This window comes from Lissotriton vulgaris, chromosome 5 (genome assembly GCF_964263255.1).
Source record: "Lissotriton vulgaris chromosome 5, aLisVul1.2, whole genome shotgun sequence".
NCBI classification, from domain to species: domain Eukaryota; kingdom Metazoa; phylum Chordata; class Amphibia; order Caudata; family Salamandridae; genus Lissotriton; species Lissotriton vulgaris.
Window position 1 is genome coordinate 471,559,708 of NC_141693.1, and position 16,997 is coordinate 471,576,704.

Here is a 16,997-nt window from a genome sequence, read left to right on the forward strand (position 1 = left end):
CCAAGCAATCTCTGTGAAGCTCAGCATTGCAAAATGCATCTACCTTGGTAATGACTTGTTTGTGAGAAGTGGAACCTTCTGGAGGTGAGAGACAAGCAGGATATAAATCTGGGTCGTTAGGGGGTAACGGGATCAGTGCTGTAGGCACCCCATGAGTCGGGATCCCCTAATGGACCTTGTAACTCCCACATCTGTACCTGGTACCCTGCAGGTGTAGCATTAAGTGGGTCATCTGCTGGAGATGAAGGAGGGGGTGGAGATGGTGGTGGGGTAGGGGGTGGAGATGGTGGTGGGGTAGGAGGCGGAGGTGGTGGTGGAGAAGGAGGCTGCTAATATGTAGGATTGGTGTCTTTGTCCTTCATCTTCCTTGTAGGAAGCTGGCTCTGCAGGGTATAACCACCATGTGGCATACATTATGCACAGAGTCCAGGGGGCAGGTGCAGAGGTCAAAATCGGAGTTCGGCCGAATGAGTTTCAATGTAGACTCAGGCTGCTCAAACCCAGGCTGCTTGCAGGGCAAGTAGATCAGTTGCAGGGAGCAAGCTTCAGGAAATATATGATCCCATCCCGCAGTCTTCCACTCCGCAGGGAATCACAAAGCGGTCGTTAAAACGCGTTGTGATTACGCATACCTTTACTCAGCAAGTCAGAACAATGACTTGCGGAGGGGGCGCTGGATGATGGAATGGTATAACTTACTATTCCAACTCCAGTCTGTTCGGACAATAGGGAAGGTCATGAATTTAAAGCCCCCCCCCCTGTTACAATTGATCCCGTACAGGCATCAGTGCGGACTTACTGTGAGATGTAGTTTGGTACCATCCGGTGAAACCATTATGGTGCTGTGGAACTAGAGTTGTCGAGTTTCCACCCTGTGTACTCTCTATGGCTCCACTGGCACAGGCGAATAGACCCCATTATTGTTGGGTGCATATCTGCTCATGAAGATATGCCCTCACCTGGGATATAGTGCACTCTGCCTTACGGCTGGTAAGGCCTGCTAGAAGGGCGACTTGCCTATATCTTAGGCAATGCTAGCTGTCATCACACACAGATGGTGTTCCATTTCAAGACTCATTTTGTCTGCACCAAGCCACGGCATGGGCAGTCTGCATTGCATAGGTGAGGGGTCTCTAGGGGACCCTCTTCAGTCCCCATACAGCGGGACTGAAGGGCCAATTGGGGAATAGCTTTTAGGGAAGCAGCACTGGCACAGGGGAATTGATCGGCAGGAACCCTGTGCACTGCAACCAAAACCACATCAATGTCCAGGCAAAAAGTGGGAGCTAACCATATCAAAAGAGGCACTTTCTCACGTTCCTCTTGAGAAATAGGGCTGTCCAGTGCTTCTTGGAAGGACAGCTTGCCTTTGGGTGGTGGAGCATGAAGGATCCGTCCTGTACCCTTCCTGGATTGTTCATTGTCGAATGTCCATTTGCTCGAGAATGGGTTCAATGGGAGACATGGAAGCCGATGAAGGCTTGGAAAATTTCGGCTCCATAGTTTCGGGCTTAAGGGTTTTGGTATGAAACAGTTTTATGGTCAGCACTGAGGTAGATGTGGCTGGTTGCCGGATCGGTCCTGAAGGTCTGTCTCGGTCTGAAGAGGTTGATGCCAATGGCTTTGCCTTGGTATCGAATTTCAGTGCCAGACCTGAGGGCAGGGGGGCCGTAGCAGTCTTTTGGATCCGACCATGGCCCTGTGGCGGTCCAGCAACTTCTGCATTTCAGTGTTTGGAAGAGCGCTTGGGTGTTGGAGCTGGGTCAGAGGCAACAGTACTCGCGCTGACCAGATGGAAAGCTACACATCTCAATATCAATCTCCATGTCGGAGCTTTCATCAGGAGACAAGACCCCTTGTTCTTCCGTCTAGTCTGGCTCCTCCTGGGCATGTTCCTCACCGAAAATGTTGGTGGTGTCATCTCTGCTTCTGCGACATTTCCAACAGAAGCACGCTTCGATCCTGAAGTGTCCTTTTGCACCTAAAAGACTTATAGGTGTTGCAGTCGGCCTTTCGATGGTCAGGCAATAGACAAGTTACATAGAAGGTGTTGGTCGGTGTGTGGATGCGTTCCATCAGAAAGGCATCCTTAATGGAAAACCAGTGCATGCAGGAGGCGGGAGACTGACGGCACCCTAAAGGGTGGGGGTAGAAGCCCGAACCAATGAATTTGAGAAGCAGAAGTGGAAAGCACAATTGACACAATATTGTCGAAGGCAGTAAAAAGAACCGAAGAGTCGTACCGAACAGAGTAGAGACAGAGCAGAGGCCACATGGTTGAACGCGACGGCCGAGAGAAAATAATCTAACAAAGGAGTTTACCCATGAGCAGTAGCACCGAAAGGAGGTGTCACCGAAGTATACAGAGCATGTGTATTTATAGCCACATATGCCATTGAAGAAAACAAGTTACTTACCTGTAACTTTAGTTCTCCAGTATTGGAATCTTTCATAGATTCACATGCCTGAATCATTCCCAGTCGTCGAGACGGGAGTCTCCGGTATATAAAAAAGCAGTGCTTAGTAGTGTAGCAAACTGAAAAGAGGCCTAGGCCCATTTCCCTTTTGCAACCCATAGCCTTTGTTATGTAAAAAAGGCCCAAACTTTTCCCTGAACCAATCAGGGCTCCTCACCCTCTAGAACACTCCTGAGAGAACCTTCTGCCCCTCAGATTTTTCGCGCACTTGTGCAATATTACACTTTCTGTGCTAAATCCGAGGTGAGCCTCTCAGGGGAGGAGGGTGGGTGCATGTGAATCTATGAAAGATTCCAATACTGGAGAACTAAAGTTACAGGTAAGTAACTTGTTTCCTTACTCCAGTATTGGAACTTTCATAGATTCACATGCCTGAATCAGAATAGCGATCAGTGAAAAACCAAAGCACATTTTTCTGATAAATTACATAAACTTGCAATACCATTAGCAAATAAAGCATAATCTCATAACAATATACATACTTATATAAAAATGTGGCTTTGTAAACAAGAGAAAATAAGGATGGAGGGATGCAAGAAAGGCTCATCATTAGTGGATGATATTCCGCAGTACCGCCTCTCCCACCGCCGCATCCAATGCTGCGGCTGCCTCCAAGCAGTAGTGCCTGGTGAAGGTGTGCGTAGATGCCCAGGTTGCCGCTCTGCAGATATCCTGGATTGGCACTCCTCCAAATAATGCAGTGGATGTGGCCACTGCCCTCGGGGAATGAGCACGGACTCGTGCATTCAAAGGCTTTCCAGCAGCTTGATGACAGACAATTGCACTGGAAATTCATCTGGCAATTCCCCTCTTTGACAGCGGGAAACCTTTCCTGGGTGCGCTGAAGGCGACAAACAACTGGGAAGACGTGCGAAACGCCTTAGTGTCCTTCAAGTAAAATTTCATACATCTCTGAACGTCCAGAGAGTGTAATACGCTTTCCGCCGCTGTTGATGGATGCGGAAAGAAACGCTTCAGCACCAATGGTTCGTTCAAATGAAAATCAGCTGGCACCTTTGGTATGAACTTCGGGTTCGTCCTGAGAATCATCTTATTCTCTTGAAATTGCAAAAAAGGATCTTGAATCGTGAGCGCCTGTAGTTCACCTACTCTTCTCGCTGAAGTCAATGCAATGAGAAGAGCCACTTTCCAGGACAAGAACTTCAGGTCTGCCCTGTGTATCGGTTCAAATGGTGGCTTCATCAATTGAGAGAGTACAATATTCAGATTCCATAATGGTGGTGGAGGCTTTACTGGTGGAAAGACTCTGAATATTCCTTTCATGAATTGTTTGATAATCCTTGAGGACCATAAAGACGGGCCTGACGATGACCTCCTGTAGCGGGATAACGCAGCCAAATGCACCTTGGAGGAGTGTGCTAATCCTGACTTTGCTAACTGCAGAATGTACAGTATAACCTGATGAGGCGCAGCAGTAAGAGGATGAACATCATGTCTCTTACACCACAGACAGAACCTCTTCCATTTCATCCTGTAAGTTTTGTTGGTACTCTCCGCTCTAGCCTTGGACAGGATGTCCTTACATTCCTGTGAGATGTTCAGATGGCTAAACTCACAGTGTTCAGGAGAAAGGCTGCTAATCGCAAGGATTTCGGGTCCGGATGGCGCACCTGCCCCATGGACATTGTCAGAAGCAATGGAATCATGTGCAACCGAATTGGACTCTCCTTCGACAGTAGCAGCAGTTCCGTGAACCAGTGTTGTCTGGGCCACCACGGGGCTACTAGGATCAGTCTGCACGGCTCTTTCTTGATCTTCACCAGTACGCGGGGGAGAAGAGGAATTGGAGGAAAACCGTAGGCAAAGACGCCGGACCATGCCATGGAAAACGCATTTCCCCCAAGATCCCCTCTGGGGAAGCCAGCTTGCGAAGTACTGGCATTTTCTGTTTTCCCTTGAAGCGAAGAGGTCCACCAACGGTGTCCCCCATCTCCGAAAGACGCTGTCCAGGATTTGCTGGTTTAACTCCCATTCGTGGCAGGTCGATTTTAGCCTGCTGAGAGTATCCGCTTTGATGTTCTGATCCCCCGGGAGGTGTTCTGCTGTCAATGGTATTTCCTGCTGAATAGCCCATTCCCAAATCTCTTGGGCTTCCTGAGACAGGGAGAGAGATCTTGTTCCCCCTTGCTTGTTTACATAATGCATCGCCGTGGTGTTGTCTGTTCTTACTAACACCGGCGCACCTTTTATCCTTGGCAGAAAAGCCAGTAATGCCAAGCGGATCGCTCTGAGCTCCAGCAGATTTATATGTAATTGCTGCTCCTCTGCTTTCCAACGGCCGCTGACCTGAAGGTCCTGAAGGAAAGCTCCCCATCCTTCTAATGATGCATCCGTTGTTACCACTAGCGGAGCTGCAGTTGCTAGAAATGTCAGTCCTTGAGACACATTTGCCTTTTTACGTCCACCACTTTGCTGCCTGTCGCATCACTGGTGTTACCCGTATTATATCGAAGGATCCGGACGCCATTGGAGATCGATCTGTTCCTGCCATGGTCTCATCCTTAGCCTGCAGCAAGGTACCAGTGGAATACAAGAGGACATTGTGCCCAGTAAGGATTTGTACCTGCGGACTGAAAGAGACTTTCTTCTTCTCAAGTTTTGAAAGAGGGACACAATCCTTAGTTGTCTTTCCTCGGAAGGAAACGCCTTGTTGCATTCAGTGTCCAATATTGCTCCCAGAAATGTAATCACTCTTGCTGGGTGGAGTTTCGACTTTCTCGTTTAAAGTCAATCCTAAATCGGCGAATAAGTCTAAGCTTGTGTTGACATTCTGGCTTGTGTCTTTGATGTTGCTTTGACTAACCAGTCGTCGTCGAGGTAAGGAAATATTTGATGTTTTTGCTTCCTCAACACAGCCGCCACTGGAGCCAGGCATTTCGTGAACACCCTTGGCGCTGACTTCAAACCGAATGGCAGTACCTTGAATTGGTAATGTCTTCCGGCTACCCAGAATCGAAGGTACTGCCTGTGTGCAGATACCATCCTGAAAGATTGCTTCTTGAGATAGGTGTTTAAGGATCTGAGATCGAGGATGGGGCGCCACTGGAGCTTGTTTTTCTTGATAAGAAAAAAAACGGGAGTAAAACCCCCTGTTTTCCTGGGATTTCGGTTCCAGTTCTATTGCTCCCTTTCGGAGCATTGTCCGAATCTCCTGCCGGAGTTGATGCAGATGATTGGCTCTCTTGTGCATCGGTGGCGTACAAGGGGGTGTCTGAATAAATTCTAGGGTGTGACCGAATTGAACTATTTTGAGGACCCATTGGTCCGTTGTTATTTTACGCCAATTGTGTAGATAGTGAGCAATCTTTCCACCCAGGGGAGCATCTGACAGAGCCCGAAGATTGCGGTGGTCATTGCCTACGGGTGTTGTCCTTTCCTCTGCCACCACGCCCTCTAGGAGCTGATTTTGTGTATCCTCCTGACTGACGCTGGTTATATTGCTGCCGGTACGGTTGTGATAAGGACTGATAAGAATACTAATATCTCCCCTGTTGGTATCCTCCACTATACGAGGACTGTCCTCTACCCCTGGAGCCACGAAAAGGCGTTTTCCTGTACTGCAGAGTTCCTAGAGACTTTGCTGTATCCTTCTTGATACTTTCCAGCGTGTCATCTATAGGTTTTCCAAATAATTCTTCTCCATTGAAAGGGAGGCCTAAGATTTTGTTCTGTACCTCCGGTCTAAATGCTGTTGCTCGCAGCCAACCTTGCCTGCGCAGGACCGCCGCTCCTCCCAAGGATCTAAATGCTGGGGTTGCTATATTCATAGCGCAGTCTATGACTTCAGCTGAAGTCCTCTCTCCTTCCATTAGAATTTTCTTTGCCTCCTGCTTCTCTGGATCTGGCACCAGGTTAACATATGGAGACAGGTCGCACCACATCTGCCTGTCATACTTCCCCAATATAGCCAGGGAATTAGCGGCTCTTACCAACAGAGCAGACATTAAAGAAAAACGCTTCCCTGCGTTGTCCAACCTTCTGCCCTCCTTGTCTGGAGGTGCTGCAATAGGAGCAGATGGGTTCCTGGATTTCTGTTGTGCCGCCTGCGTGATAACAGAATCCGGCTTGGGATGACCCACAAGGCATGATGGAGCACCGACCGGTGCTTTATACTTTTTATCCAGTCTGGCCAGAACTGGTGTTACTGTCGCTGGCGTCTCCATGTCCTTCAAGCCTTCCTTCCAGATATGAGACACTATAGGCAAAGATCGTACAGATCTCCTATACGAATCTTTAAAGTCATATAGAAAACATTCAGTTTTTTCTTCCGTCATGGTCAGATCAAACCTCTTAGTGGCTCTCTCCATTAAATTATGAAATCCACCAATGTCCTCCGGTGGAGAGTCCACTGGTCTCTGCGGAGGAGTTGCCGGTGATGGGGCTATATAGTCATGCCATTCTCCACTTGTATCCACAATTTCACCATCTTCCTGCTCCTCATCAGAGGTATCGTGGTGTGTTAAAGGTGGTGGGGACCTAACAGTAGGTTCCGGCACAATTTCCCTCCTTCGAATCGGAGTCCCTGGAACAGAGCGTTGACGCGGAGCCGACTGTACGGCCTGTGGAGCGACTGGAGTCGCAGGGCATCTTCTTCTATAATCCTCCAACATTCCTTGGAGATCCCTCAGCAAAGAGGATGGGACACTGGTCATCTCTTCTCGTTGTTGTTGCCGATATTGGTGTTCCTGGGGTTGCTCTTGATAACCCTCATTCTTCCCCCGAATCATCTTCCTGGTACTTGACCTGTAATTGCGAAGGGCTACTGGCAATACCATACTCCGAATCTTCCTCTTCCAGTAAGTGAGACGGTAGCAATGGGGAGACCTTGCTTGGCGAAGTAACCTCCGGTGTAATAGGTTTTTTCCCAGGCCCCAACCTTTTCTCTGGTGTTCTTTCTCTCGTCGACGAGCCCGTCGACGAGATACCCATCGTCGTCGTCGACCAAGTCATCGTAGTCGACGCTACCGTCGACGTTGTAGTAATCATCGACGCTGTCCTCGTCGACGTAGTCCTAGTCGACGCCATCGACACTGACACGGTCGTCGACTCCTGACGATATCGTCGTCGACGGTGAAATAGTCTACACTGTTTTCTCACCCGCCTTATCCTTTTTCGTCAACGACGGAGTTTTCGTCGTCGATGGTCCTTTCTTAGTCGACAGTCCCGTCGACTGAGCTGATTTCTCCTCAGAAGGCGCAGAAGAATATCGTTTGATGGTAATCTTGATCTTCTGAGGTGACTGTGGTGGGTTTGAGGTGGCTTTTGCTCCTTTCACCTCACCAGCAGCTCCCTTCTTCCCCATAGAAGATACTTAAGGGGATTTTGAGGGACTGCGCCCTGAAGACTCTGGGGTGGTCTTTTTTGGGGCCTTCTCAGGTCTTTCCCCTGAGGAATGAGTGAGGAGATCTACTTCTCTTCTGAGATCTCTTAGACGCCACAGATTCCACCTCACTCGCACTTGAGAGGATTTCCTTCCTGGCTTTGACTTTCTGAAGCCAGATTAGAAGCCTTCCCTCACGATCTCTCAATGTCTTATTCGAAAAGGTATGACATACCTTACAATCTGCTGCCTTATGATCTGGATAGAGACAGTAGATGCAGTCCTTGTGAGGGTCATCTGTAAACAACCTCTTCTTGGAGCAGGTTGAACAAGCTCTAAATAATCCTTTTTTCTCTCTCAGACATGGTTGATGTAGAAACCTAAAAATCCAAGTCAAAATACTGTAGATGTAAAGAGTTTGAGCAGAGCTCAAAGGAGACTCCTTAGCACAACGTGCGGTAGAAAAATCTGAGGGGCAGAAGGTTCTCTCAGGAGTGTTCTAGAGGGTGAGGAGCCCTGATTGGTTCAGGGAAAAGTTTGGGCCTTTTTTACATAACAAAGGCTATGGGTTGCAAAGGGGAAATGGGCCTAGGCCTCTTTTCAGTTTGCTACACTACTAAGCACTGCTTTTTTATATACCGGAGACTCCCGTCTCGACGACGGGGAATGATTCAGGCATGTGAATCTATGAAAGATTCCAATACTGGAGTAACTTGTATACTATCCTAGGCAGAGCTTGAACACAGTGCTTCTTGTCCAAGCAAACAAGAATGCTCCATCCCTCTCCCTAGCTTCCATCACCTAGAAACTAGTGTCATCCAATACATTCATACTGTTTACCTGAGACTGTCCTCCTCGTGGGTGAGGGCCAGTTCCAGAAATGTTCGGTTTGGACCATGCCCAGTGCTCCAGATCCAGGACCCATAAGTCGTTACTCCTGCACAATAAATAAATAAGTAAAGGGTCAAATCTAGACCACAGAATAGGAACCTTTCTGAAGTTAGGTACGCTGTTCTCAGGAATATAGTACCACCAAGAACCTTTTAAAACAAGTTTCCCACTCTACTCCTAGTAACCTTAGTCCTCATAACTCAGCTCTCACTCACCCATCTGGACTAGTGAATGCATGAGTTTTTATCATTTACTCCTTTAACTGGTGCCATGCTCACACAGGACTTATTCAAGGTACACAAAAGTAGATATTTCTTTATACATACACAAAAGGAAATTGATATTTTAAATGTCAACAAACGTGGAAAGTTATCTGAAGTAGTATGTGTGAAATATTTGCTATCAACCGACCGAACAATTCCCCGATTTTAAATATTTGGATAGGCGGCATTCCACACCTGGTGCAAAGTCATCCTGTGCCCTGGGCACCCCCAACTTATTGCTGACTGGTACTGGTGGTGACTGACTGACTGACCCTGGGCTCTGTGTAACCAGGGCCATTGATTTGCTGAAACAACTAGAATACAGTGAAAACACCAACATACACTAGGGTACACTAAGGGTTGGGGTACCCCTGTGAATGGTATGACCTACCCCATAGGGCCCTAGCACATATTAGGGCAGGGGGATGGCAACGACCTATCAGCCCCTAGTACAATAATAAGGCATGACAGTTTAGAGGCCAGCAGCCCTTTCTGCATTTGCATGTGTGCCCTGCTGAAGCCGGAGGTCATTTAAAAAGTGGCTCTGTGCTACAGGACTGCTCTTAAAAAGTAAATTGTGCCCAAACTCGACTTTTGTGTTTGGGGCACTTAAAAATGGTTAACCTACAATGCTTGGGCATATTAGGTACCCCCAGGGTCCCGGGGTGGGGAGTATCTATAAGGTGGACCCTTATGAAATGAGTTGTATATGCCCTGGGTAAAGTGAAATTGCCCATTTAACTCCCCACATTGTGATAAAGTGCTGCCAAAATCGACTTTGGTGGCAGGAGCACTGTGGAGGGAGGATCTGCAATATCTGTACATTTGTAGAACCCCTAAAGTCACCCCTAGGTGTTCCTGGGGTGGGGGTCCTGTAGATATATGTAGTGTACTTATAAAATATGTTTTTATAAGCCCTGGTGCTGGAAAATTGGCCAAAGTCGCTTTTCCCATTGCCAATCCCATGCCATAGGTTAACATTGGAAAAGGTTATTAGTTAATAACCGGAGAAAGAAAAGCCATACAACTAGGATTAAAGGACTGAGTAGAATGGTAATGATAAATCCAACAATATGGTATTGTTGAATTTATTGTAAAATGTACAGACAATTAGTTCTAAGCCAAAATTCAACCCTTTACTGCTCTGCCCTGATTGGTCAGAGATAAGTGAGTGAGCCTGGCTGCTTTGAAAAGATGATATTTGACCCCTGGGGTTAGGAAGCCTCCCAGGGAGGAGAGGTTGCTGGACAGAGGAATGCCAGAGCCTGGGGGAGGGTCAGTAAATAATGCTCTTCAAGGAAAGGGGAAGAAAAGCTAAAGATATCAGTCTCATTTACAACTCTCCTCTTTGACGCAAGGTAGATGCTAGACTTAAGAAAGGGGGGAGACTATGGTGATTAGCTAGCTCTGCTCTCCCTGCTGAAAGATCTGACATTAAATTTTGGAAGAATATTGGTTTCTGGGTTAGTATTTTGCCACACTCTGCAGGAAGTGGTCAGACCTTTGGGTGGAACCCTGCAACTCATTGGACAGGAGTGCCCTCCTGCTTCACCCCAGAGAACACTGAATAAGTATCTGAGAGGGGCGGTGCCTCTCAGATCTGCTGCTTGAAACTTAAGAGAATCAGAAGAGTCTGCGCTGAAGAGTTTGATGTGTATTTCCAAAGGCCTGCACTCTGAAGTTTGCACCTTTTTGTACCATTGGAAACTACAGCCATGTGGATTAAACCTGCTTCAAAAGGACTAAAGAGTGGGCTCCATGCAAGCTACAGGTTAACAGAGCTCACCTGGATCACCACCACAAGAATCCCCATCCTGGAGTACTACCAGTGGATTTGTAACCATTTTGTTCAAGTGGGTTGCGGGAATGGAAGTTTCACTCTTTCAAGGACCCTCTTGGAGATTTCAGAACCTTGGATTGTGTGTTGGATACTTTTGGACCCGCAAGAACTTCAGGAAGGAGTTCTAACTGGACCCGGCCTGCTGGAGGTTGCTGCACAAGAGTGGTGAGATCCTCCAGAACAATTGCTAAAGGTGAATGGGTCCCTGTCAGAGGCAACAAAATGACTAAAAGGGGCACTGTTGGATTCTAAGCACTTGAAAGTGACTAATCTTTCATAATTCATATCTCAAGATCCCTACAGTCGATTTTTTTCGTTTTGTAGTAATTTAAAAAGATAAAAATATTTCCTATTTTTATAAATTGGGGTTGGATTTTTATTTTGTGTTGTGCCTTAATTATTTACTGAATTGGTGTTTGGAAGTGCTCCAGTACATTAAATGCATGGATACTACTCAATATTAACTTAAAAAGCAGCTTACATTAAACATCCCACAAACCGCTCTTAAGCCAAAAACCCTTTTAAATTAGTCAAATCATTTGTGATAGATTCAGGGCAATCAATCCTTTGGCACACTCGCCTTAGCTACAACCCCTTGCCCTATCCCCACACGCCTCCACATCGTTTTCACTGCCACCTCACTTTGCTCCTACATCTACCAATCCCACATGTATCCATCTCAAAGCCATCCATCATTCATTGTCCAAAGTCCTCATACTTTCCTTGGCATCTGTATTACTTCGTATTCAACTCTCCTAGTCCATCTCTCTAGCTTCTAAGTACGACTAACCTTTACCCTACAGCCTTTCCAGTACTTGTGAATCAGCTCAATAGGCAGTACACAAACGTTTTTGCTTAACACCCATCCTTCATCAAGGTCTCTCACTCTGCACCTCCATGTCTCTCCATCCTAAAGACCCTATATCACCTACGTCTCTACATAATTTTACCCCGTTTTAATGTAATCTGCCATCCCAATTTCTCTGGCACGTTCCCATCCAACCCAACGTCCAGTGTCCAAGTCATCCACTCACATCTTGTGTGTAACCTACGCTGCAAACACCCTCTATGTAAGTCACCAAAGCCTCTGCAGAACCACCTCTGCTCTGCCTCTACATTGAACACTCCCCTTAAACTGCAACTCCCAGTCAGCTGTACAGAATACAATAGTAGCACCTGTTTCTTAGTATAAAAAACAGATTTTAAATGTCTTGTTACTTGGATTTATTATTGCTTTCTCCCTTTTAAGACCTCAGCCTTGCCTATTTTTCCTACTATTTATTGATATGGTAATGGGGGGAAAACTACAATCCTAAATGGATCTTTTTAGCCACAACGCAATTCTCCTAAAAGAAAAGTCAGTGATGTAATGGGGCAGATTCTACAGCACAAGGACAACTGCAATGGCAATAATGCAGTGCTCAGCACTGGATAAATGCTCTAAACATATTTGCTGGCTAATATCTCCCCTTATTTAGGATTGTACCAATTAAGTGCTGCCATAGGCTTTGAGGAACCAACATGTGCATTAGCAAAATAACACTGCCAGTCTTAGAATAACATAAATGAAAACGAATCTGCTAAACAAGTATTATAAAGCTTGTAACATTCTTCTGCCACTAAAGAGCCGATCAGTGATCATTAAAAAAAGCATTGGAGGAAAGAAACTTACATCTGTCTCGATCCTAATGAGCCCCCAAAGACGATCATTTTGTCACCAATTACACAAGAGGAGTGTCCTGCCATAGGAGGTGGCCCATGGGTCGTCACAATGCAGTTCCACCTGAAAGAGGAGATCCACATCCTTTATCAAGAACCATACTTGGCTGTAAAATTCAAGGTTATATATAATACCAACTGAAAAATATGATGAGCAAAAAACAATCAAGCATTTCCCAAATAGAAAACAGCTTATTTAGCAAACAGTACAATAAATTCTCCATAAAGTGATGAGGCACTGAAGTAGAGCAAAGATTAATATAATTGTAAACTTGGCTTAAGGACGAAACTTAGAAGTAAGTGAATGGGGAAAGACTGCTTCAGAACAGGCTACTTCAGTTCTAGAGTTTTCAGGGGTTTGCATAGTAAAGGCGAACATGGAAACACAGGAAATACAACTTCCTGAAACATTATCACACATTGTATGGAGCCACTGTGCAGAAGTAGGAAAAAGATTCATGAACAGAATCGGAGGTGAATCAAGATAAGCAGACAGGATGCCACGGAGGAGCATGGAAGATTACTTAGCACAGCCAAAAGTGCCAGAGGATGCTCCTTTTACAGGCAGAGGAGAGGAAGAGTATTCAACTATTTTGGGGAAGTCTTTTCTTATAAACATTCCTAATTAAGCAAAGCCCAATGAAACCAGAGGCAAACCAACACCCAGGAACACAGTAGCCCTTTGCTAGAAACCCAGCAATTGACCCAGCTTAATCGGTCGAAGCAAGTGTTAAGGCAGAGGCACTTGCAACTTCTTCAAACTCAAAAATCCTAGTGCATCTTTTTCTAGCTTCTCTTACCAGTTTTTCGAAGGCGAGTAAGTATGAATTTCATCAAAGAACCTTTCAGGTTGATGCAGTGGATAGGGACTAGGCCTCGTCCAACCACCAAATAGCACCAATAGCTCCTTGTACACCACCAATGTGGCTCCTGCCTTGGGAGATGGGTAAGAACCTATTGGAAAATGTAAATAAAAGTTGTTTTTTAAAGGATTCATGTACAACCTTTTTCAATAGAACTAGTGCATGCACAAAACCGCCAATTTCCATGGTGTGCGTGGATCGTTATTGAACAATCAGTAAAAACAAACGTGTGCTCCATTTGCGTAAATTCATTGAGTGTGCTCAAACAGAAATTGCTAGTTTTAACCTTCACAATGCAACAAGCAAAATAAATAAGTAAGCTCAGTACACTGTAACCCCACTATTTCCCAAAGAAAAGAGTTTTGCAGTGCGATACTGGGTTGGAGATTAGGACTAAAACTTGATAAAAGGCTTCAGGGCAACAGCCAAGTCATTACATATACAGACAATCAAGATAATCTTTCTAGTCCCTATAGAGGAGTTTTGCAAAATTGTGAGATACGGGAATAAAAAAAAAAATTACCAAACAAATCCGCAATTTGTCTATCTTTGGCTTGGTGCATCTTACAAGACGGCAAGAAAAAACAAGCACTGGCAAAGCCAATAATTCTCGCCTATGCAAGAACTATTTGCGTTCCCAATGTGTTTTAGGCATGTTGTAAACCAGTGTAGCTGCTGTTTAGCATTGTGAAACGTTAGTTGAGTGGAGAGTACTGGAATGACGTAGAGTGGAGTCGTGCACAGTGAGTAGCATGAAGTAGAGTGGACTGGTGTACAGTGTTGCAGATTATAGTGCTGTGAAATGAAGAAACGGGGAGTGCAGCAGCATAAAATTCATCAGCGTACAATGCAGCGCCATAGAATGAAGTGGGATAGATTAGAGTGGCGCGGCGGAGAGCGGCATGGCATAGAGTGCGGCAATGGAGAGAGGTTCAGAGTAGATTATATGGCCATAGAGTGCAATGGTGTAGAGTGGATTGCTGCAGAGTGCAGTGGCGTACAGTGGAGTGCTGCAGAGTAGAGTCACGTAAATAGCATTGGCATAGAATGCAGCAGTGTACAGGAGAGTGGTGTAGAGTGCATTGGCAAGGAGTGGTGAAGAGTGGAGTGGTGAAGAGTGGAGCGGCGCAGAGTGCACTAGTGTAGTGCAGTGGTTTAGAATACAATGGCGAAGAGTGGTGCAGAGTGGAGTGGCGTAGAATGCAATGGTGTAGTGCAGTGGTTTAGAATACAGTGGCATAGAGTGGAGAAAGAAGCATACAGTGAAGTGGCATACGGAGTAGTGGTGGTGCACGGTAGACTGCAGTGGCGTAGAGTATAATGGCCTAGAGTAAAGAGGTGTAAAGTGGTGAGGAGTGGATTTGCATAAAGGGCAGGGGGTGTAGGGGGCAGAGGGGTCAGGGTGCCAGGGTGCCAGGGGCCGGAGTGGAGTAATGTGGAGTGGTGAACAGTATGGTCACATACATCCGCTCACTTTAAAGTCAGAGAAATAAGAACAAACACCAAACTCCCTTGGAAGACCGAGCCTGACAGTTTACATCTGGCTTTGAATTCACAGTAAATGTGACAAGATTTACAGACCTGTTTACAAAAATTAGCACTTGAGGGAGAATACAAGGAGTGGTAGTGTGAAATTGCTTTGCTCCTTCATATGGACGAATTTGCGCAGGACAGCCTAAAACAAAGCCAGCAAATAGAAAGCAAGCAAACTTGAGTTTTACAAACCACAAAGCCAATGTTAAGCATCGGCCGAATACATTCCCAGGGAAGCTTTTTGAATGTCTCCAAGATGTGTTTACCAAACTAGACAGTGCATGTATCACATTTGGCTAGGCATCAATACACACATCTAAAGTGCATATTAACACTACCGCAGTCCTCAAACATGCAGAGGTTGATACCGGATGGTATTTTACAAGGGCAGTTCAGTATTTAAGAGTTATGTCCTTAAAACATTTTATTGTCCTCTGAGGACAGCTGTCAGCAATGTATGGTCTCTCGAGGTGGGACCGTTACTCCTCAGACCCTAAATTACGGACAAAACACAAAGGCGATGAGTGGAATACGTACAAATCTCATACACTGGCAACAGCCAAGGGCTGTATTCCAGTACATCGTTTTGTCACCCACTCACTATACAGCCCAAACAGACAAGCTAGGTCGTCCCCTCTGAACGGGGCCACAAACAACCCCAGAATATTTTGACCTAGTTAGTGAGGCATAGATCGAGTACTTTGGCACAGTGAGCTCGGAACTCCTCTTGCCTTACTGAAGAACACACAAAAGTGGCTGGTGGAATGCTTAGACATAGTTTCAGCCATTGCCAATGCCCGGGGCAACCATTCTACCTCGGTATATAGCTCAGTGCGAGACCCTGGATTATTGCAATAAAACAAGTTGCCACCCAGGACATGAAAACAAATTGTCGTTCAACTTCTAAATGTAGTTAATTGTACTGTTAAATATACCCTTTTAACCCAAATCCTTCTACCATCGGTTCATTTTGATAGTTATACACAATTTGCTGAATTTTTGTGTTAGGTCAATAAAACTGGAACGTTGTCCAGACTGTCGATGCTTAAAAGGAACCCTCCGGAATTTTCACTGCGACCATCAAGAAATCTACGTGGTGAAAGGTGGTCACTCTAGGTTAGGAATGTAGTTGCAGAACAGGGTGGGGCCAGGGGAACAACTGGGAGGGCAAAGGGGGAAGGGAGGGGGGGGGGGGGGGAAGAGGCAATAACCGGGAGGGCATGAGGGAGGAAGGGCAACTGGGAGGGAAGGAAACAACTGGGAGGACAGGCAAAGGGGGGCTAAGGCAACAACTGGAGGGCGGGCAGATGGGCCCGGGACAAGAACCGGAGGGAGGGTGGGGTGGGAGAAAAAGAGGGCGTGAGAGAAAGAGGGTGGGAAGGGCAGGGGCAACACGTGAGGGAGGGGCGGGGCAACACGTGAGGGAGGGGCGGGGCAACAAGAGGGAGGCAGAGAGGGGTCAGGGCAACAACAGGGGGGACAGGTGCAATAACAGGATAAAGATACGAGGGAGAGGAGGGACTCCAACAACCGGGAGGGATGAGGGCAACAACCGGGAGGGAGGCAGAGTGGGGCAACAACCGGGAGGGAGGCAGAGTGGGGCAACAACCGGGAGGGAGGCAGAGTGGGGCAACAACCGGGAGGGAGGCAGAGTGGGGCAACAACCGGGAGGGAGGTGGGTGGGGCAGGGTCTAAACCGGAAGGGAGGGCAGGGCCAAAACAGGAAGGGAGGGCAGGGCCAGGGCAACAACCGGGAGGGAGGGCAGGGCCAGGGCAAACAACCGGGAGGGAGGGCAGGGCCAGGGCAAACAACCGGGAGGGAGGGCAGGGCCAGGGCAAACAACCGTGAGGGAGGGTGGGGCCCGGGGGGAACAACCGGGAGGGAGGGAGGGTGGGGCCGGGGGAACAACCGGGAGGGAGGGTGGGGTCGGGGCAAAACAACGGGGAGGGAGGGAGGGAGGGTGGGGCCGGGGCAAAACAACGGCGAGGGAGGGAGGGTGGGGCCGGGGCAAAACAAAACAACGGGGAGGGAGGAAGGGTGGGGCCGGGGCAAAACAACGGGGAGGGAGG

General features: G+C 47.1%; 1 protein-coding gene across 2 annotated transcripts in view; it reads right to left on the reverse strand.

Moving 5' to 3' along the window:
* The window catches only part of FBXO42 (F-box protein 42), a 278,393-nt gene that overhangs the window by 140,442 nt on the left and 120,954 nt on the right, over window positions 1-16,997 (reverse strand). For both annotated transcript variants that reach the window (XM_086921916.1, XM_086921915.1), the window contains exons 5-7: window positions 13,332-13,485; window positions 12,485-12,595; window positions 8,659-8,755 (exon numbers count right to left, since the gene is read on the reverse strand). In XM_086921916.1, the coding sequence (XP_086778042.1) occupies window positions 8,659-8,755; window positions 12,485-12,595; window positions 13,332-13,485 (362 nt within the window). The remainder of the gene's footprint in view (window positions 1-8,658; window positions 8,756-12,484; window positions 12,596-13,331; window positions 13,486-16,997) is intronic.